The sequence below is a fragment of the Hermetia illucens genome, chromosome 1 (assembly GCF_905115235.1).
Source record: "Hermetia illucens chromosome 1, iHerIll2.2.curated.20191125, whole genome shotgun sequence".
Lineage (NCBI taxonomy): Eukaryota > Metazoa > Arthropoda > Insecta > Diptera > Stratiomyidae > Hermetia > Hermetia illucens.
Window position 1 is genome coordinate 136,513,776 of NC_051849.1, and position 22,643 is coordinate 136,536,418.

General features: G+C 42.1%; 2 protein-coding genes across 6 annotated transcripts in view; one reads left to right on the forward strand and one right to left on the reverse strand.

Moving 5' to 3' along the window:
• Positions 1-8,515, reverse strand: part of LOC119647205 (cytochrome c oxidase assembly protein COX20, mitochondrial) — an 11,096-nt gene extending 2,581 nt beyond the window's left edge. For all 3 annotated transcript variants that reach the window (XM_038048026.1, XM_038048025.1, XM_038048024.1), the window contains exon 1: positions 8,366-8,515. In XM_038048026.1, coding sequence (XP_037903954.1) covers positions 8,366-8,434 — 69 coding nt within the window. In that variant the 5' untranslated portion in view covers positions 8,435-8,515. The remainder of the gene's footprint in view (positions 1-8,365) is intronic.
• Positions 8,516-8,562: 47 nt separating this feature from the next.
• Positions 8,563-22,643, forward strand: part of LOC119647202 (blastoderm-specific protein 25D) — a 60,734-nt gene continuing 46,653 nt past the window's right edge. For 2 of the 3 annotated variants that reach the window (XM_038048018.1, XM_038048019.1), the window contains exon 1: positions 8,563-9,168. In XM_038048018.1, the coding sequence (XP_037903946.1) occupies positions 8,925-9,168 (244 nt within the window). In that variant the 5' untranslated portion in view covers positions 8,563-8,924. The remainder of the gene's footprint in view (positions 9,169-22,643) is intronic. The other variant, XM_038048022.1, reaches the window with a different exon arrangement.

The window sequence follows — 22,643 nt, forward strand, 5'->3', positions numbered from 1 at the left end:
AAGATGAGCCGACCCCGCTTCTGAACCAAGACGAAGAAGATTAAAGGTTGTACCGGAAACGGTCTCAGGTGGTCATAAAATAGACGCCAAACACCCAATGAGTTCTACCATGCACAAAAAAAATTAATTCATGGTTCAAGTATTATTGAAAACGCCTTATTGCCCCATTGTCAGAAAAAACAACAGCTAGAGCTAAGCACTTTTGTTTATACCGCGAAAATAACGGAAGAAATTTTTCCAGAGAGGAATGTAATGATATACACAATAGATTAATATTGAATCCGTTTAAATAACATGAAATAAATAAAGAAAAGGATCAAATCAGGACCATTAAACCAATCCGAATGTTACTACCGGCTGATATCGAGTCTGGTATTGCAAACATGGACCAAGATAGATTCTCTTGTATACATTTTTATTTTTTAAAATTGGCAGCAAGAAATAATAGGTTTTATTGGCAAGCATGATCCGTCCCTTGACTGCCGTCTATTTTATTAAAATTTTGTGTAAAACAAAACCATATTAAAATCGATTTACTGTCTATCTCTCTGTCCGTCCGTCTGTCTGTCACACCTTATATCTTAAAAACGATTACTCCTATTGGTATGAAGTTTGGTAGAAAGGTGGGACCCATAAATCTCATGAAGGGAGTAACATATATCCATGAGTTTCAGGGAGGTCCCCGCCATGCTATCAACATAGTATGCTGGTCCCAAGCCCAGATAAATGAGGAGGGTTTGAGGCAACGTACTTTGTACTATCCCCAGTAAAACAAAAATAAAATGTTGAGATCAGGGAAAGCGTAAATAAAGTACAGTTGGTGTTATTCCACTATATTAAATCCTACCTGATTTTTCCTGGTGACAGGTCCTGCAACAAACTCCGCCATGCTATTAACATAGTATGCTGGTCCCAAGCCCAGGTAAAGGAGGAGGGTTTGAGGCAACGTACTCTGTACTATCCTCAGTAAAACAAAAATAAAATGCTGAGATCAGGGAAAGAGATAAATAGAGTATAGTTGGAGTTATTCTACTATGCTAAATCCTACCTGATCTCTCTTGGTGACAGGCCCCGCGACAGGTCGACCAAGAAAATGCATAGAATGTCGTTACAAACATGATGATCGGATTAAGTCACAGGCCTCGGAGAAATGCTAGGGCGTCCACCTCAGTCGACGCGGCAGGACGGGCCCCGGTCCTGTCGAGAAATGGGCAAGGGTTCTTGACGCATGGACGGCGTCAGGACGTAAGCAAGTTAGTCCGCACACAACGAACAAAACAAATACGTGTCTGCACGCTAAATGTTGGTACCCTAACTGGAAAGACCGAGGAACTCGCAAGAGCCCTTCGGAAAAGGTGCATTGACATCTGCGCTCTGCAAGAAACCCGATGGTCTGGTTCCAAAAGCTGCGACATTGAACGCGAACGCGGTAAAAATGGCTACAAACTTCTCTATTTTGGTAACCCACACACTCAATATGGTGTTGGCATTGCCATCTCAGAGGGTTTCCGTGATGCCATTAAAGAAGTCGAACGATTTGATGATCGGATGATGAAGCTCACCATTATATCAGCTGATCGCACTATTCACTTCTTCACCGCGTATGCACCACAGACAGGCCGACCTGATGCCGAGAAAGATGCCTTCTGGCAACTTCTCGATGAAAAGACTTGTCACGTGCCTGCTGATGATTACATAATCATTGCCGGCGACCTTAATGGTCATGTGGGTGAAAAGGCAGACGGTAATAGGTGCCATGGGGGAAAGGGGTTCGGAGCGCGCAACGAAGGTGGCGAGCGTATAATCGATTTTGCGGACACCCATGACCTTGTACTTATGAATACATGGTTCATCAAACGATTGTCTCATCTTCCCACATTTTATAGTGGGAACAATAAAACGCAAATCGACTATATTCTCATAAGACGTCAACATTTTACCACTGTCATTGATTGCAAAGTCGTTCCCTATGAGACCATCGCACCTCAACATCGGCCGTTGATTGCTGTCCTGCGAATTAAGCCACCGATAAAACGGCGTGAGGAACGCACTGGCCCGCCGCGCATTAAATGGTGGCGATTTGGTGAGAAGAACGAAGAAACGGTCTCACTCATACCATTGCCAACCATTACGAATGTGGAAGAATCATGGAACCAAATGAAAGACACGATCCACAAAGCGGCCTCTGCAACCCTCGGGGTCACCAAGCCGGGTAAGCGGTACATCAACCGAGATACTTGGCTTTGGAATGATGATGTTGAAATGAAGGTCCGTGAAAAGAAACGCCTCTACCACAAATTTCTCGACGATAAAACGCCTGCTAATTGGCAAATTTATAAGAATGCCAACCGGGAAGCAAAGAAAGCGGTCGCTGTCACCCGAGCGAACCATTTCAAAAATCTTTACGATAAACTGGACACTCGGGATGGCGAGAGAGATCTATACCGACTTGCTAAAAGCCGTGATGAACGCACACAGGATATCGAACACTTCTGTTGTGTTAATGACAAGAACGGTACTTTGCTTACTGATCGTCGAGCCGCGACGGATAGATGGCGAGAATACTTCGAGCAGATTTCAACTGAAGAATTTGCTCATCCTCCACTTCCACAATCATTGCCGACGTTTGGAGCAGTTCCACCAGTCAGCACAACTGAAGTCGAGGAGGCAATAAAACAAATGAAATCGGGGAAAGCAACAGGACCTGACGACATCGCATCTGAGCTCTGGAAAGCAAAGAGCTGGGACCCAACACCGTGGCTGAGTGAATTCTTTAACCGGGTTATTCAGGAAGGAAGAACACCATCTGACTGGCAAGAAAGTACCACTGTTCCAATATGGAAAAAGAAAGGTAGTTCAGCAGAATGTTCAAATTACCGTCCGATCCGGCTACTTTCCCATACCATGAAGATTTTTGAACGCATTCTTGACAACCGTATTCGCGAAATCGTTGAAATAACCGTGAATCAAGCCGGATTTGTCAAGAACTGCGGAACTACTGACGCAATACACGCTGCGCGGTTACTCATGGAGAAACACCGTGAGAAGCATCGCCCTCTTTACATTGCCTTTCTGGATCTAGAGAAAGCGTTTGACCGTGTACCACACGAACTCATCTGGTATGCTTTACGACAACACTTCGTGCCAGAAGAACTCGTGCGCTGGGTTCAATTGCTCTACCACGATCCGAAAAGTAAAGTTCGAAGTATGGCGGGTGTATCAAAACCGCTTCGCGTCTCTGTTGGAGTTCATCAAGGAAGTGCCCTCTCACCACTCCTCTTTGTCCTTGTTATGGACACCGTCACACGGGATATCCAACGTCCAGCGCCCTACACACTGCTTTATGCAGATGATGTTTTCCTAGCATCTGATAGCAAAAATGATCTCGAGCAACTTGTTCAAAAATGGAACGATCGCCTCATGCAACACGGTCTCAGATTGAATTTAAACAAAACTGAATTTTTGACGACCGATCCCCATGAAACAGGCACAATCACTGTCAGCGGCAGTGATCTGCCCAGATCTGAGCGATTTAAATACCTCGGGTCAACGCTATCAGCCAATGGAGAGCTGCGTTATGAAATTGCTTCACGCATTAACGCAACCTGGATGAAGTGGCGTTCCACAACTGGTGTCCTTTGTGATCGACGTATCAACGAACGTCTCAAATCTAAAATTTACCGCAATGTTGTCCGTCCAGTCGCTCTCTATGGTTCTGAGTGTTGGCCGACCATAAAAGACAATGAACGGCGTCTCGCGGTAATGGAGACGAAGATGCTACGTTGGACTAGTGGCGTCACACGTTTAGATCACATCCGAAATGAGGATATCCGCGATCGTTATGGGGTTGCACCGATCGTGGAAAAGTTGCGAGAGAGGCGTCTTCGATGGTATGGTCACGCAATTCGTGCAAACGAGAATTCACTTGCAAAGATTGGTCTGAACATCGAAGTCGATGGTAAACGACCAAAAGGCAGACCTAAGCAACGGTGGCTTGATACGCTGGATGGGGATTTGAAAGCCTCGAGATTGCACCCAGATCAGGCATTCGATAGAGCCAAATGGCGAAGCCGATCACGACGAGCCGACCCCGCTTGTGAACGGGACAAAGGCTGAAGAAAAAGAAGAAGGTCCTGCAACAGGCCGACCAAGAAAATGTATCCAATGTCGTTAGAAACGAGATGATCGGATCGAGTAACAAGCCTCGCAAAAATGCTAGGATGTCCACCTCAGTCAACGCAACAGGACGGGCCACGGTCCTGTCGAGAAATAGGCAAGGATTCTTGACGCATGGACGGCGTCAGGACGCAAGTAAGTTAATCCGAGCAAAACAAGTACGTGTCTGCATGCTAAATATTGACACTCTAACTGGAAAGACCGAGAAACTCGCAAGACCCCTTCAGAAACGGCGATATTTGCGATTTGCAAGAAACCCGATGGTTTGGTGTCAAAAGCTGCGACATATAACGCGAAACCGGTAAAAATGGCTATAAGCTTCTCTATTTTGGTAGCTCACACACTCAATACGGTGTTGGCATTGCTATCTCAGAGGGTTTCCATGATGCCATTAAAGAAGTTTAACGATTTGATGATCGCTGATGAAGCTCACCATTATATCAGCTGATCGCACTGTTCACTTCTTCACCGCATTCGCACCACAGACAGGTCGACCTGATGCCGAGAAAGGTGCCTTCTGGCAACTTCTCGATGAAAAGTCTTGTAAAGTACCTGCTGATGACTATATCATCACTGCACATGGAGGAAAGGGGTTTGGAGCGCGCAATGAGGGAGGCGAGCGTTTAATCGATTTTGCGGACAGCCATAAAGTTGCACTTCCTACATTTTATAGTGAAAACAGTAAAACGCAAATCGACTATATTCTCATAAGACGCCGACTTTTTACCACTGGCAGTGATTGTAAAGCCGTTCCCTATGAGACCATCCCACCTTAACATCCGCCGTTGATTGCCGTTCTGCAAATTAAGCCACCGAGGAACGCAGTGGCGCGGCGCAAATTAAATGTTGGCGATTTCGCGAGAAGAAAGAAGAAATTATCTTATTTACGCAATTACCAACTATTACGCCACGCTCGGGGCCACCAAACCAGGTAAGCGGCCATCAACCGAGATACTTTGCATGGAATGACGATGTTGAATGAACGATAAAACGGTCGTCAATTCGCAAATTTATAAGAATGCCAACCACCAAGTAAAGAAAACGATTGCTGACACCCGAGCGGCCCATTACAAAAATCTTTACAAAAAACTGGACATTCGGAATGGCGAGAGAGATCTGTATTGACATATCAAAAGCCGAAACGAACGCACACAGGATATCGAACATTTCTGTTGCGTTAATGACAAAAACGGTACTTTGATTACTAATCGTCGAGCCGCCACGGATCATTGCCTACATTTGGAGCAGTTCCACTTGTCAGCACAACTTGGTGCTCAGAGGGTCGCCAGGAGCCGATGGAATTACAGCCGAATTGTTTAAATATGAAAGCGATCAACTACACCAAGGGAATTCGGTATCCCGACGAAATTGATAAGATAGACTAGGCTAATCCTGACCAATGTGTGGTGATTCGCGATGCAGATGTAATGCAAGAGGCACCATCCTCTTCAAGTGTACCCAACTACTAGCCTATGCTAACGATATTGACATTATGGGAACAACAACCCCAGATGTACAGTCTACCTTCATCCAGATCGAGCAAGCGGCACGATACCTCGGACTGCACGTTAATGAAGGCAAGACGAAGTAGATGGTGGCAACGTCAGCGCCAAAAACCAAAGAACGAATAACATCGAATCGCACTGGTCAAACGAAAAGAATAAAGATAGGAAACTACAACTCGAGCTTTTTCTTGATGCATTTCAAAATGACTTAAGAGAAGACACCGCATTATTAAGTTTTCCGAATAGATTTTTTTATTGTATAAATTCTAGAATACTCTGCAAAAATTTCGAAGCGAAATTCGTGGTCCCTTAGATTTTATGAGCGTAGAACCGAACGATTTTCGGGTACAGGTTCAAGCTCTGGAACTTCGTAGGTAGTCACTTAATGTCCTAACGTAATCTTGTAGCACTCTGTAAATAGTGTATTTCTAAATACTTGGTGTCCCTTCTACGGGTGCATTTATATTTGCTGCAACTTTATCTAGTTTGTAATTAGAGTTTCAATTTTTCAATCACATTTTTCGCTCATTTTTCATATTTTCGGGAATTTGAACTCAAAAATTAATGAACGGAGATTTATCAAATTTGGGGGTATGATTCTTCATAAAATTGTGAAGAATATGAACCAAACTTTGGAGTGATGCCATATTTCATTTCATTTTACATAAAACGCTGGTGGTATTCTTTCTCCCAAAAGCTGCAAAATTTCTAATTTTGATTATTTCTAACTGTATTGAGGTTCCAATTCTTAAAAAATAAGTTAGTAATGTAAAATTAAAACCTTTTTGGCTTGAGAAAAAAATTGGAGTTGCTACACGTTTCGCAAAATCTAATTACGAGCTTCAGCGGACTAACGTCGCGTAACTTTGTTATCTTTGATTTGAATTATTCAAAGAAAACTCTAAACTTGTTCGAAATATGACTAATTGAATTCTAATTAATTCTTCCCACTAAAAAATATATGAAAATAAAGCTTCTAATGTGGTTAACCCCCTTATCGAGGGCATCCCGTGCGACGTTGCCGAGAAATCGATATTTTTGCCATCCATTAAAGTCAAGAATATTTGGGCAAAGTGATTTTTCGATAGTCTGAGTCATTCGGAAATTACAGTATTAAATAGGTAAGGTATCATTTGGCAGGTTTATGTTGATCGCCGTAATGAAGCGCGAATTTAACGGTCCGAACTGTGCTCGAGTGTCTCGACTGCCAAGAAGCAACAATCGGCTTCTCATGATTTTTTTGAAGAAATTGGAGGTTTATGTCTATAGGTTAATAATCGCTCATTTTAATTTTTAAATGCGTTTTTCTCTGCTGCTTATTGAAAATCGGGTGCCACAACACAAATTTCTCTGAAATTTTCACGATTTTTTCAGAATATATTTCTTTGGTTCGGAAATTATCGAGGTGCTTTCTGTAGATTAAAGATACCGTGAAAAAAACACTAAAATTGTTAAAAGAAAATGTTTAACAAGGCACCAAAAATTTATGGAAAAGTGGCGTTTTTTATATAATCCTAGTTCAAGAACTACTACTAAAATGTCTTTATTTTTTTTTCCTTAAGATGAGCAGAGCGTTCTTAACGTGCCACGGAGAAACACTTTCTTTAAATATGTAAATATGTTGGCGTGTATTTCAATAATGGGCTATGATATCTCGCCGTGCCTTATTTTAAGAACGTGGCCGACAACTTGCTTAGTGTTCACCAATATTCTTGGGTGGGTTGTTCAGAATTTGTGCCATTTGCGTAGCGAGAAAGAAATCTTCCGAAGTGGTTGCTATGATAATTAAGATGATGCCTCCTCATTACATGCCTGCTGTTGAGGTTTCAATAACAGCAAAGCTTCAAAATTAATGTTCGTTGCTTGAAAAAGAAGTAAACAGGAGACATACATATACGAGCAACAGCCAGATGACGCTCATGGAGAGAAGTTCACGGCCACTAAGGGAAAATGCTGATGGAATACACAAGCGAAGGTATTCTGTCGTAGCCATCAGCTTCTATCTTGTTGTGCACATTAAAGCAATTGCTCCTTAACCTGGTTCTGATGCCAGTGGGGACGATGTGATTAGATGAAAGACTTGACACAGGAAGTTGGGCTAACAAAAGTATGAACCGGAAAACTTCGAGGGAGCTCCGGAAAAATAAATCTTTACCCCCTTTCGGACATAAACACAAGGGACTACAATGCTTGCCGTCTAATAGCTGAATGTCCTGGAGTAATCTCCGCAATTTCTGTTTTTTACCTCATTGTTAATTTATTTTTTGATTGAAATAGATGCTATATTAGCGTGGGGAAGCTTCTAAATTTTATTCTAATTTATACTTTGAATAGATGTCACTGGAAAGTTACCCAATCTAAGATGAATCGATTGACAGGGATTAGATTACTTTGCCGAAACAGGATTAAACTAATTTCGAGTACGGCGTAAGACCAGCATCGGCTCTCGGCTTTAGTTTAGTTTATAACTGAATGAAATCAATATTTGTGAAATAACGAGTAGATTTTATTGTAACGAAGAACTATTGATAGCAGGTACCAGGTTCTAACCCCACTTGGTGCAGTTCAGAGGCTGGTCATTTCTTGCAAATAGCGAACCAAAAGAGGATGTGGACTGACATTTCTAACTAATCACTATAAGTGGCCCAACATTAATTCTACTGAATAAAAATCCAACTACTCACTTTCGTTTTATCCTCGTCCTCAGCCATTGTTTTGGTATCTGAAATTGACGTTGTTTCTTCGTTTGACATCTGTCTGCTGGTCTTTCCCGAATTGAACGTCCTCACTCTTTTGACATTTAGACAATTGTTAGCTGATAGAGATAGCAGCAGAACTGATTCAGCTATGTCTCTAGCATATCTGAAAGAGCTAGAAGGTCGTATGATGTTGTCATTATTCAGAAGGAATTTTAGGTTTTTACAAATGTTTTGTGTCGCCACTGTCAATAGCAACAAGAAAGTGGAGAAAAAGTTATAATCGCGGGCGGCTGGAATCAAAATCCTTCTACGTTTTAAAACGCGTGATTTAGAAAGCGCGACAGTGGCTGCAACCCCAATGCGTTGATAGCAGTACGAACGGTGAGAATTCATACGTTTCGCTCGTCACCTTGACGCCAATCTACCTGTGCAGTGAAAATCGCGACTTGTGTGTTCCGTTCGCATTCCAATTGCACCTCAATCTGCGGCCTCGAATCTTTCATGTGAATTCTCGGATCGATTTTACACAGTGACCCGGTCAAATATGGAAATATCGTCGGATCCCTACGAGCAGAAATTATATCACATGTTCAAGAGTTACGACACCGATGCAGCGGGCACTTTGGATGAGACGGCCTTGTTGAAGTTGTGCAAATCGCTGGAGCTCCACGACCAAGGAAATGGCTTGATAAACGCACTGATAAGTGAAAAAGTGTCGCGCGTTTCCTTCAAGGATTTCAAGGAGGCCCTCCTGAACTTCCTGGGGACTGAGATGGAGCCCAGACAAGGTAGGTGGCCTCTTCCCCACGTCTACCGCCGATGGCACGTCATGCTTCCGTTTTTGGGGCTCATTGTGCATCGAGCCAGGCGCGGAGTAAATACAATTTGAAGTGTTTGTTATGTAAATCGACCTCTGAAGGTTTCTCGAAACAATACCAGCAGCCCCGATGTCGCCGGCTCCAGCCAACCGTAGAAGTAATTCGTACAATTGCAATAATCCGCGAATGTTTGTTTTGGGTAGACTCGCGTCGACATTGGTCATAGAAGAAGTGGGCCCACCGCAGAGACCACGACGCAGCGGAGTGCACTGAGCTCTCCAAATTTGGTCTGGTTAATCAACCGTTAATGCCTTCGCAAATTACCTTATTCATTTGATAAAGATCGCTTGCGGGTTATCTAGTGCTGATCGTTGTGGCTGACACCACGTTTGCATACTGAATTGTACCGTTCGATAACGCAATTAAGATTCGGTTGTCGTTTCTGGATGTGGCTAATAAACCATGAATTAGGATTGGCTCGGCAGTTTGTGAACCATTCCTTTCATATAGTTCATTTCCATTTGGAGAAATTGAAGAAGAATTCTTCATTGTGCCCACGCTTTCTAGTCTAAATTTAGACAATAGGGAAGAAGACGAGATTTATCTCTCTAAAAGTAATGTCTGCAGGTCAACCGGGAAATTTGTTACTCTAAAAATATGAAAATCCAGCAATCTGTATCAAGTATCTCCACGCGCTTTCCTGTATTGTGTGGTTAGAGAAAAATAAGTTTTTCGGATTTAATGTGCATAAAAATTTTGCAAATTAGCAGTAAATTTTGTCGAGAAACAGAAAACTTCATTGTGTATATTTAGACCAGAGCCTCCAGCATCACCTTGAGCAATCAACACAAACATCCAACCAAATTTCGGCTGGAAAGAAACATGAGAATCGGAACGCAAGGAGGGGAGAACGGGTTCGAATTCTATATCGAATCAACGGTCTTCCTTCTGCATCTTTGTTTCTAGGCTACGCGACATCTATCAGCTAACCAGCAATATATAGTGAATGAAATGCCCTCTCAAAAAAAAGTTTCGAAACCAAAATAATAAAGTAAACAAGTCGGGAAACCGGAAGCTAGACGCTTCAGGTATGAAGGGTTTTGTGTATTTCTTTTATAAAGAGATTCGAGGGTGCATTTGTCCCATTAGTATGTAGCAAAATATGCATATATTATGTGAAAATTTCCACTTTCAAGTAATATTTACATTCATAGTCTTGAATTTGCAGAGAAGCGACAGTTTTGACCTAGTATAACTTGGTTAGTAATAGTGTGATTTTCACCAAATTTTTCAGGATCTACTCTATGCTGCAGCCTACATTGCTGCAAAATTTCGTGATTCTATAGTGAACTTAATCTATTATTATCTATTATTAACTTTTTAACAGGTATCGGTATGGAGGGTATTTCGGAGCCTAGGCCCCATATAGTGGGAGACCCCTGATTTTTTCAGATTTTTCGGTTGGGTAGTTTCTGAGAATGGGTTAGTTAAAAAAATGACACTTTCAACCCCCCGCACTACCAACCTTTTCAACAAATTTCAAAACTAAGATCGGCTTCAGAAAGTACTAACCGAGACCTTTAATTTGATACCCCACATGACTATATTTGTGGAAAAAAAAATTTACACCCCCCTTTTGCATGTATGGGGACCCCCCCTTAAATTCGACGTAAACGGATATAACTCACTATAGGGGTGAGCGTTCACAGTTCCCACCTTTCTACCAAATTTGGTGCCAATCGCTTTAACCGTCTCCGAGAAAAATGCGTGTGACGGACAGACAAACAGTAAACCGATTTTAATATTTTGCGTATGAGTAAAGAAACACAACATTGCTGCTGAGTTCTGGAAAGGGAAAAAGGCGGATCTGATCATTCTAATATGGAAAAAGAAAAGCAGTCTAGCGGGAGATTTAAATTTATTGTTTCAATATTTCACCGATTATTGACAACCGCATCATTGAAATTACCATGAACGAAGCAAGGTTTATCAAAAGCTGTGATAATATCAGCCTTGCTAGATCTGGAGAATACATTTGGCCGCGTAACACACTGTCTTAGCTGGTATGCAGGAGGTCGTGGGCTGTTTTAAGCTCTTCTACCGGCGTCCGAAGAGGAGAGTTCGAAAGGTGAGAGATTCATCAAAACCGCTCTCTATATGATGTTTTCTCAGCGACTTAAGCAGCATAGTCTACGACTTAATCTAAATATGAACATGATCACTATCAGTGACAGCGGGCTCCCCAGAATTGAGCAGGGGTGCTCTCATCAATGGTGGCGTCCTTTATTATTGATGCATCAATGAACATCTCCAATCCAACAAACGCTCGTAGGGCATTCACAGCACGAGCATTGACCTGAAATGACCCAAATGCCAACCAAAACAAATGGCTTGATACGCTTGTGGCCTGCACAAAATCTGATTCCTAGAAGAAACCCGTTTTTATCAATTAGGAGATGAAATATTTAGCTAGATGTTTGATCATCGCAATTTGAGAAGCATTTCAAGCTGATTATGTTTAGGTTAACGGTGAAAATGCTTGTTTAGTCAATTAGTTATGGAGGCTTTGCGTTTTTCCCAAAATGACTTTTTTTGCGGGAATTCTAACTCAAAAAGTAATAAACCGATCATTATGAAATCTGAAATTACCAGGAATATGAACCAACATTTGGGACAATATTTATAAAACAAGTCGGGAAACCGGAAGCTTGACGCTTCAGGTATAAAAGGTTTTGTGTTTCCCTTTGTGAGGAGCATACTGCAGTTCTCCATTGGCTGATAGCATTGACTCGAGATATTTAAATTGCTCAGCGCTGGCAGCTGCAGTAACCTACCCAGAACTGAGCGAATTAAATATCTCGGTCAGTGTTATCAGCCAATGGAGAACTGCGCTATGAAATTCCTTCACGCATCAATGCGACTTGGATGAAGGGGCATTTCAGCATTTAGCATGTTAGAATTAGTACTTTGGGTTGTAAATTCACACGGTAAAGACAACTTTGAGCTACTGTAACTTTGTTACTAATAGTACGATTTTGATCAAACTTGGGAATAATATGCTTCATATTATATTTTATACTACTACCAAGTTCTATATTGTAATATACTATTATTAACTTAATTTGAACAGATGTCGATATGGAGAATTTTTTCAGATTTTTCGGTTGGGTAGTTTCTGGGAATGGGTCCATTAAAGAAATCATCACTTTCCACCCCTCCCACTCCCCGCCTTTCTAACAAATCTCAAAACTAAGACCGGCTTCGAAAAGTACTAATCGAGGCCTTTGATTTGATACCCCACATGACTACATTCGGTGAAAAAAATGTTTACACCCTCCCTTTTACATGTACGGGGACCCCCGCTAAATTCAACTTAGAAGAATATCACTCACTGCATGTCTGGGGTTCCACAGTTCCCACCTTCTCACCAAATTTCGTGTCAATCGGTATAACCGTTTCTGAGAAAAGTGCTTGTGACAGACAGACATTGAACCGATTTTAATAAGGTTAGCTATTAGCTATAGTATCTCAAGCAAGCATATAACCGCTAGGAATTTTAGTATATTCGCTATTTCCAAATCTTTCAACTTTGCACCTGGTATCAACCGTTGTTCCAGGTGCCTCGATCTAATTTGCACAAGTGCTAGACACTGTCCTAGAACGGGTTTAAAAGTTTCTACATGTGAGTGAGCCGAGCGCATTCAGTCTCTCAAGACATTTCCATACCTGTTTAGAGTTCTCCTGGTTGGACCGAAGTTACTTGATCGTCGTTTGGCTGTCAGTCAGAATAGCAACGTTTTGCCTCCTGTAGTTCCTTTGGGGATTTAAGGAGACACATCTGTCGATTGCGTATATTTCCGCCTGGAATATGCTAGTGTGCTTACCCATTGGCTTCAAGTGCATTTTCCTTGGACCAATGGCCGCATTTCCGCTTCCTCTGTTGTGAGGAATCCGTCGGTGTACCAAGTAATCAGTTGCTGGTTTAAGCCGTATTTCACAGCCACGCTCTCCCAGTTTGCCTTGTTACTCCAACGCGTTTCAAACTTCTTATCAAAGTGAAAGCTCGTTGCCATGTCATCACTTGCTATCAATCATTCAGGATACCACTTAGAAAGAATACGAATTTTCTTTTGATTTATGCAGCTTCCTGCCTCGCTGATACTCCCGGCCATCCAGCAGATTACCCTTCTCGCCTGCATCTGTCTGTGTAGATCGAGAGGGGCAAGTCGCGGAAGGACCTCCAGGGATGCCGTTGGGCATGTCCCCAGATGCCCCACAGATATACACGCAAGCCAGTACTTGGGATTTATGTAACTTTCTGACTTGTGTGCTGGGCAGTTCTTTCTGTCCAGATTACCGCCCCATAGGTAATCATTGATCTTACTATTGCAGTGTATATCCAAAGTAGTATCCTCGGGGTGCAACCCGACATTTTTCTTACTATGCACCTGCAAGTCATCCGAGTCCTTGTAACTTTCCGATAAATGTTTCCGACATGCGTCTCCCAGAGTAATTTTTGGTCTAGTGTAATTCCTAAATATTTGACCTGTGTTTCTCGTTTCACCTCCATGTCATGTAACCTTTTGGCTATCAGGTGATCAAACTTGCGTTTCCTAGTGAATGTTGCTATGGCGCTTTTGGCTGGATTGATATGCCATTCCGCCTTCCTGCCCCAGGCACTGGTAACCCTTAATCCAGTTTGGATTCTATCCCACAGGGTATCCTCATATTTGCCCCTACAGATTAAAATAATGTCGCCCGCGTAACCCTAGACCTGTATTCTAGTATTTGTTAGTTTGCCCAGGAGTTCGTCCACTACCATACTCCACATAAACGGTGATAATACCCCGCCCTGTGGACAACCTTGAATAGCATTCATGAGAATAGATTTTGTACCTGTTGGTACTTCTATTTCATTACTCATCTGTTCATCCAGAAAGCCCATTTCTCATTTTCTTGCGGATCAGGGCAGCTTGTATCTCTTTGTGCGATGTGTTATCGAATGCTTCTTCAAAATCCAAAAACCCGCTCAGTGCTATTTCTTTTGTTTCTGTGGCATCCCGTAGTACATCGTCAACTGATACAGAGCAGTTTCGGTTGATCGTCCTGCCCGGTAAGCGTGTTGACACTGATGTAGGGGATTACGCCTTAGAACGTTAGTTCTAATATAGTTGTCTACGATCTTCTTCACCGTTTTGAGTATGAACGATGTTAGGCAAATTGATCTTAAAGATTTTAGGTGAAAAGGATCCTTTTTACCCGCTTTCGGAATAAAGACTACTTTTGCCCGCCTGCATGCCCCTAGTATATATGCCAGAACTATGCTGCCCCTTACCACGCTCAGAAGAGACTCTAAAATGACTTCTAGGCCTCTCTCGATTAGTGCTCGGAAGATGCCATCTACTCCGGATGAGTTGAATGGTTTGAAAATTCCCACCCTAGCCTAGCTTCCGAGCTTACCTCTTTTGCTAGTTTCCAGTTCTCCTTCCGTCCGCTTTTATTCGTTTTGGGGGTATCAGGCAGAATATTGTCGCCTGCCGCCGTGGGGTAGGACCACGGGAAATGAGTTTTGAGAAGCAAGTATATTCTGTCCTCCTCATGCTCGATAAATGTCCCGTCCTCCTTCTTCAAACAGAAGAAGATATTGCCCAGTTTTTGGCTACAGCTTTGTAAAGCTTGGTTGTGTCTGGGGTTTGTTCGATCCTTTCACAGAATTCCCTGAATCTGTTCCGTTTTGCTTCCCTGATCGTGTTGCTATACGCAGTCAGTGCATTTTTGTTTCTCGGCCAGTCCCTGGTTTATTTTGCCCGGTTGAAGAGTTTTCGTACCTCTGTTATCATTCTGAATAGGTTCCTATTCCACCAGGGTACTTCCCTTGATAACTTGACTGTCTTATCCGGACAGGCTCAGATGCGTCAATGACGACTGTGTTGAGATCTTCCACTACTGTTTCTAGTTCCAGTTCGCTCCTGATGTCTTCACTCCCTTGAAGGTGAGTATTTACAGTATTTCCTAGAGTTATGTTTACCAGCTTTTGTCTAGTGCTGGTCACGAATGTTGGAGTGTTCTCTAAATTATATATCTCTAACTTATTCCTAAGAATAAATTCAAGAAGATACTCACCTCTTCGATTAATGTCGCTGCTCCCCCAGACTTCGGATTGGGCGTTGGCATCGCAGGCGAGGAGAAGTGGTTACGCCCTCTCCTCACAGTACTTCACCAGTTTAGCGACAAGCGGATGTCGTCTCCTAGTAGCCCGATGCCGCAACCGCCTCTCGAGTGGTCCCCTGGTTTCCAGTGAGACTTGGATAGCTAAAAGGTTCCCGGTTGGGAACTCTGAAAGACATACGAGTATATATTTTAAATTACGTTTAAGAATTTTGCAAACTCTTGGTTTTTTGCAAGAGATGTCCTAAATTACCTGCATGCGGTACACCCAGGGCTCCTTGGAACTTGCCGCATGGGGGAGGTTTATTTGGACTATTTTAGTGCCGAACATTTGCTCCGTTATTGTTTCTACCTCTTCTTCACTGTCGGAGTATCACCCTCCTCCTCCGACATGGCGCTCTCCTGCGCGTTGCTGTCCACACTAAGCCCTAAAAACCTAGGTCTTGGTCTTCCAGCTTCTGTTCTCCACTGAGCAACACCACCTCTGACTGAGTCTACTACTCTGACTGATCCAGTACTTTCCGCCTCTATCGCTTTTGAGATTTTTTAGGTGACCTCGGTAAATTGCAAGTTTAGAGGTCATGCCCCTCTAGGAGAAATGATCACTTTTGTGTTTAAGTGTATAATAAGGTGCTTTGTTTGAGTCTTTTTAGAAACACCTCACCACTCTAAGCTCAAATCTAAGCTAGTGTAAATCAGAATTGGATCATAGTACACCAACTTTCCGAACCCCGACTAGTATTCCCGGAGCTGACTGTCAGGGAGTCATTCAAGTGCGAAGTCATTGGAATCTCTCAATTGAATTTTTCTTAGGTGTTAGTGGGCTTGCATGGTCGATTTTCGTCGAGTTCTTCAAATTTTGAGAAAGCTTCGCCATCGTTTGTGTCACTAGTCAGTCCTGCATCACAAACATTACACCTGCCTACCACTATATGAATCCGTTGAAATCATGCCACTCCTGTCTGAGATTTATAATCAAATATATGCGCCTTTTATTGGCTCCTTTGTGATGTATAGAGGGTGCCGTATCTTTTTCGTATTGTTACTTTTTCCCATCTGATTTTGAATGAGAGTGTGTTTAAGTTTCATTACCGGTAAACTTAAATCTTTGTAAGTGATAAGCCTACAGCAGCGGAGCAGCACATAGTGTTATATTTCCTGCGATTGGTTATTAAAATCGCTTCCGTTTTCACGTCTGGCTCTTCTAGCCAGGAATTTACTGCTCTTACTCTTCCCGTCACGTAGACCACACATCTTCTGGATGTTTTGCTGTAACAACCATAGCTAGGTCATCAGGGACGCCGACAATCGTAGTTCTCTCTGGAACGGCAAGAGCAAACACCCCATTATAGGTGATACTCCACAACAGGGGACCACCAGAAGAACACAAACATACACGATCGACCTGGATTCAAATCCGAGGCGATACAGAATATCTGACGGTAAATCGACTCGATCATCGCACCATCTTAAGTGAACACTTTCTATAAAGCATTATGAAAAGATGAGAATTTCAAGATTTTAAGGTTCATTGTGTAAGCTAGATTAAAAAAATGTTCAATCAAATTATTGGCTGGAATAATGTAATGTAATAAAAATATTTTTATTGAAAAAAATAGAACAGAAAATTTACGTTATGCTTCTAATTTTTAACAACTGCATTCAAATACTTTAGTTTCGAATCGCCAATATTACCAATTGCAATAACCTACTCAATATTCGGAGCTTGGGTGCTTAGTATTCATTTCTTTTTTCGTCGTGAATTGACTCAAATTTAACATCTAATAAACATCTCCGCAGCTAGTATTCACTTATAGCTAATAATGCTGCAATATGAGCTGCGGGGAAAGCATCCAAGCTGCAAGTAATCATTTATTCACAAAAGTGAAGATTGCTTCGGTTAATATCCGCGTGTGCACATCCCATACTCTTTGGAAAAAAGTATCTTATAAGCAACAACTTTCACTGCGCTTAGTACCATGCAATGACACTGTCGCATATTTCCTACGTTGAATTCACCGTCAACAACAATAGTCAGCGGCGACTTCGAAGTCAATTAACTGAATTAGCAAGTGGGGTGTAGGTATATGAAAAAAGGTGTGTTTGAATGCACATTTAATTTTGCCAAGGTGAAACATCGACTTTTTAGAAGTTTTTAATTTCGAAATCTTTGAATCACAAGTTAATTAAATGTATTCAATCAAGCAAACCATGGAACCATGGAAAAGAGTTTAAAACCAGCACTTTAATCTTTACTATCCTTGATCTTTATTGTCGTGTTTAAGTTCGCTTAAAATTAACTCGGAATTGCAAACTGGATTTTTCTCGGGATTATTCGAAAAATTTTTTTGTTAATTGTGGGTTATCATATTATTCTTTCTGCGTCTCCCCTAGTTAAAAAAGGAGGCGAATCTGGCTATTGTGCCATATCAAAGGAGTTGATCACTATAAGTTTCGTATACCGTGTATATACTAGAATTTCTAAACGACTTTTAGTCTACCAAATCCCATTCCAGACTCGTGTCTACGTCACTGTCGGTTTTACCAAACGGTTTCTATTATGATGAATGGGCTACATTTTCGTATTAATCCTTAGATATTCAGTTTTATTTGTATTGATTTCCCTGTTGACTCCTTATTGATGCATGGCAAACGAATCTAGCTTGCTTTGGGTAGCTGAGTGCGATCGTGAGTTTTGTCAGATCTGCATTTTCCATGTTCTCCAATCGACTAAGCGGTGTTCCTATTGTGTGTATGGTAAGTTAGCCATTGAGGGGAATTTTTTTCAGGAGAACTACGAAAAACTTTTGGACGATCATTACATCATTTTAAAGTAGATACATGCATTGACAAACTTTCAGTCATTTTTTTATTGAAAAATATGCAACTGTATTACAAATGGCCGTCATGACCAAAATTATTGCGAACTGAATCATCTGAATCAAGAAATATCGATGGATTTAGTTAAATAACAGTAAAAAGTAGTGTTTGATGAAAGAAAATAAATATGCATTTTTCAAAAATAGCGTATAGTCAAAGTTAATGGTTCGATTTTTCACTGAAAAAACGTCGTTTTTGGACTATAAAATGGCAATTTTTTACTGAAAAAAATTGAACAATCAAACACTTAGTAAGCACACCAAATTTCAAAAAGTTCGAGTCAGTAGTTTTGGAGCAATTTTGGTTACCAGCGTTAAACATGTTATTTGTAGAAAAATGCGTTTACTTCAAGTCTTTGACAGAACGCATTCTTTTCTTTCAGCAGACATATCTCAGTCAACCTTAATTAAATTAATTAATTTTTTTCAAAGATGGAAGTGCGGTTAACCCCTTGATTAATCCAATACTAAAAGGAACAGTATCGGAAGGAGAAAAATTAATTAATTTGCAAGTAAACATATTTCGGCGACTACTTGTCGCCTTTCTTAGTTCTTGGAATTGGATTTCAAACATGCATATTTGCAAATTAATAAATTTTCCTAGTAGTCAAAGGAAACGGTTTTGAATCTTTTATTTATATCGTCGATATCCTGGACGATTTGAGCAGGAAAAAGTTCCGCTGTTTTGATTCCGCACAAAGAGTGTAAATCCCACGCAAGTTCTATAATAACATGGCACCAGGATAAAGAATCCTGCTGCCATGTTATTATAGAACTTGCATGGGATTTACACCCACTAAAAACCACCCGCGGTCTCTTCAGCCCCAATCCATCAGGACCACCATTTAGGAATTACTTCGCGGTGTAAATTTCCCTTTAGGCACTCGCCCTTCTCCTCCTTTCAGCTTTCCCCCTTTGTTCCTTCAGCAACTCCTCCTGTATTTGCATGATTGCGGAGTAAACCGTAAGCCAGTTCCCCTCGAAACTCAACATCTCCGCAACAAGTCCTCCGGGCTCACACTCCTGCCCAACACTTGGTTTAGTTCCTCCTCTCCATTGCAAATCTTGTGCAGTGAAACATCATATGTTCTGGATCCTCCGGTATGCCACCGGAGAATCATCCAACCCAAAGCGATGCAGATACAACCTGTAGCAACCACCGAGTCCCGTCAGAAACTGGGTAATGTGGTAGTTGGTCTCCCCATGTTTCCGCTAAAGCTACACCCTAATGTTGGGAATGAGCCTGTGTGTCCACTGACCCTTGGTAGACTCGCCCCATCTGCGTTTCCACAGATCATACGACTCTGACCTTGAAGCATTTCTACGCTCTGTGTGTCCCGTCATCTTGCATGGTACAGCACACTCATTTCTTTCGCCAGAATGTCGACAAGGATCATGCCTGCCACCATCAATATTGCCTTATCTGATATGGTTCTAAAAGCATTGCAAAACCTCAAAGTCATCAGCCTGTAAACCGAATTCTGCCCACACAGGTGACGAGTAGAGCAGAATGGAACGCACCACTCTGAGTAGAAGCAACCTTCGACAGTGGTTTGCCGCGGTGGCACTGGCTGCCTTTTGCATGCATATTCTAGGTGTTCCCTAAAACTCAATTTGGTGTCTATTATCACTCCCAAGTATTTAATAGCCGGCTTTGATACTACCGTATATCCACCGATTTCCACGTTCACAGTGTTATTTTTCCAGCGGTTGGTTATTAAGGTCGCTTCCGTTTTCACGTCTGCCCAGGTAAGTCCGGCTCTATCTAGCCAGGAATTTACCGCTCTTACTGTTTCCGTCACGTAGACCTTCACATCTTCTGGATGTTTTGCTGTAACAACCATAGGTAGGTCATCAGGGAAGCCGACAATCGTAGTTCCCTCTGGGACGGGAAGACCATGCAACCCATTATACGTGATACTCCACAACAGGGGACCACCTGGGGATCCCTGTGGTACCCCGGCTGTGACAATGTACTGTTTGGGGCCCGCATCCGTCCCGCACCAGAGAGTCATCTCTAAGAGGTAGTTTTCCACCAAATTCGCAGAATAATCGGGGACACTTATGTCAGCCAACGACCCTTTAATTTTGTTCCAGGTGGCCGAGTTGAATGCGTTTTTGACATCCAGCGCCACAACGGCTCAGCAACCGCCAGAAATCAGTGCGCCTTTTGCTCAGTTTACCATGCTAATTGCGTCCACCGTAGAGCGGGCACGTCGGAAACCAAACTGGCGTTCCAACAAACCATTGCTGGTTTCGACGATGAGTAGGAGTCTTTCGTAAATGACTCTCTCCATCATCTTTCCCATTATATCCAGCAGGCAGATAAGACAATACGATGCTGGGTTACCAGGTGGCTTGCCAGGTTTCGAAAGCAACACCAACTTTTGCTTTTTCTGATGGACATTAGTGATTTGGGTGGCTTTTTCTCTAGCCGTACCATTCAAGGAAATGTCGGGTTTCAGCGCCGCGGAAAACGTGTCCCGCTCAAAAGCTTTCTGTATCCAGCCGAGCATACCACCCGACATTCAGCGAGAACTCTTTTTCGAGCCCGATTCGCATTTGATTTCCATGCAGATTGCCTGGTGGTCACTATGAGTATAGTCCTCACTGACATGCCAAGCGATTCTACTGGCTAAACCGGCACTCACTTATATCAGGTCCACCACAGACCCCGGGTCCCTTCCCCGAAAATTTGGGTGGGCTCCGCAGTCCTTACTGATATGACCTTCCACTCCGCATCTCCTGCATTGCTTCCACCTGTCATTGGGACTAGAGCATGGTTATGAACGCGTCATATAGTCGATGTCTGTACCCTGATGAATTCCGTTGCAAATCTTTGACACGGTAATAGGCGTGGACGATCAATTCGTTGAGTTGGTTCGTCCAAACCATACGACGCCTAGGTTTCCCGTCTCTTGTGATTGACGGCATAACCCCCAAAACATCCAAGGGCGAAGAACCGCTCTGATGTTGTTGAACGACTCCTAACCGTGTTATGTACTGTCTTCGTGTCACTGGGGTCCCATCAAAAGAATTTGAAATATTATCCCCAATTTTGTTCCCACGAGTGTTGAGGAGGCAGTCAACCTTGCAACAGAGCCCCAATGTTACCTCCAAAGGTAAGGAAGGTATTTGGAGGGGAGCCGCTGAAATACAGTGTAACGTCACTGCAATTCATCCGATAGGCGCGTCGATTCCTTCACCCCAGATTATGGATTTGTTAAGGAGGTTTACTCCCCCTGAAAGGGAAGAATCGGTAAGGAAGGACGAACACAAAGGGAAACGTTCTGCTTGTCCGCGGCTACTTATTTACAAGATTAACTTGCGATATTCGTAGCTGACCCGGTAGGCCATGTCATTATCCGCAACCCATGACACGCGCCTGGTCGAATACAGCTCTGCGTTTGCCACTCAGGTCGGGATTAACCTGGTGCGTCAGGCGATTGGGATATATATATATATCTTGTGTTTGGTATATAAAAGTGTATTTGAGTTTCTTTTATCAAAATGTATTATGATAATAAACGTCTTTTTAAATATCCTTCGTATGTTTTTTCCTCACAAATCATAATTCATCCAGTAGATAGTTAGGTTAACTCAAGTAAGCTAGGGTGAGTAGTCCTGGAAAATAGTATTCATATCAGCGCCAAAACCACTAATTTTCGGTCCTTTTGTAGTTTCTTGTTCAGTGAACTTTGGATTATGTTTACAGATATATTTTTCATAGTCGATAATTTGATTTGTGGAAAACGGTAACGTTTCAGGTATTTAGAAACAAATAAGATTAGCAGTAATCCATGGCAACCAACAACAATGATATCAAATTTCATACATTTCACGAAAGAGTGCCAATTATATATAGTATTAAAGTTTCGATTTGCAAACTATTGTAGGACTTTTTTGCATCAAATATTATTTAAATTAAGATCACTTCTTCAAAGAATCATATATCTGGATCACAACACTCTTTTCTAACGCTGATTTTTTTTTTGATGAAAACAAAACAATCTTTTTTCCAGACATCTATTTAGTATATAGGTTGGGACGTATGAACTATTATTTCGATAGCATTGTAAAGATTATTTAGCAAATACTGTGTAAAACAAAACCTTATTGAAAACGGTTTACTGTTTGTCTGCCCGTCCAAATTTGGTGGAAAAGTGGGAGCTGTGAACGCTCACGCATTCAGTGAGTTACATCGATCATTTTTCGTCGAATTTAATTTAATTTTCTTTTCACCAAATATAGTCATTTGGGGTATCAAATGAAAGGTCTCGATTAGTACATTCCGAAGCCGGTCTTAGTTTTGATATTTGTTGGAAAGATGGTGCGGGGGGTTGAAAGTAAGACATCTCTTTAACGGACCCATTCTCAAAACCGAAAAATCTGAAAATA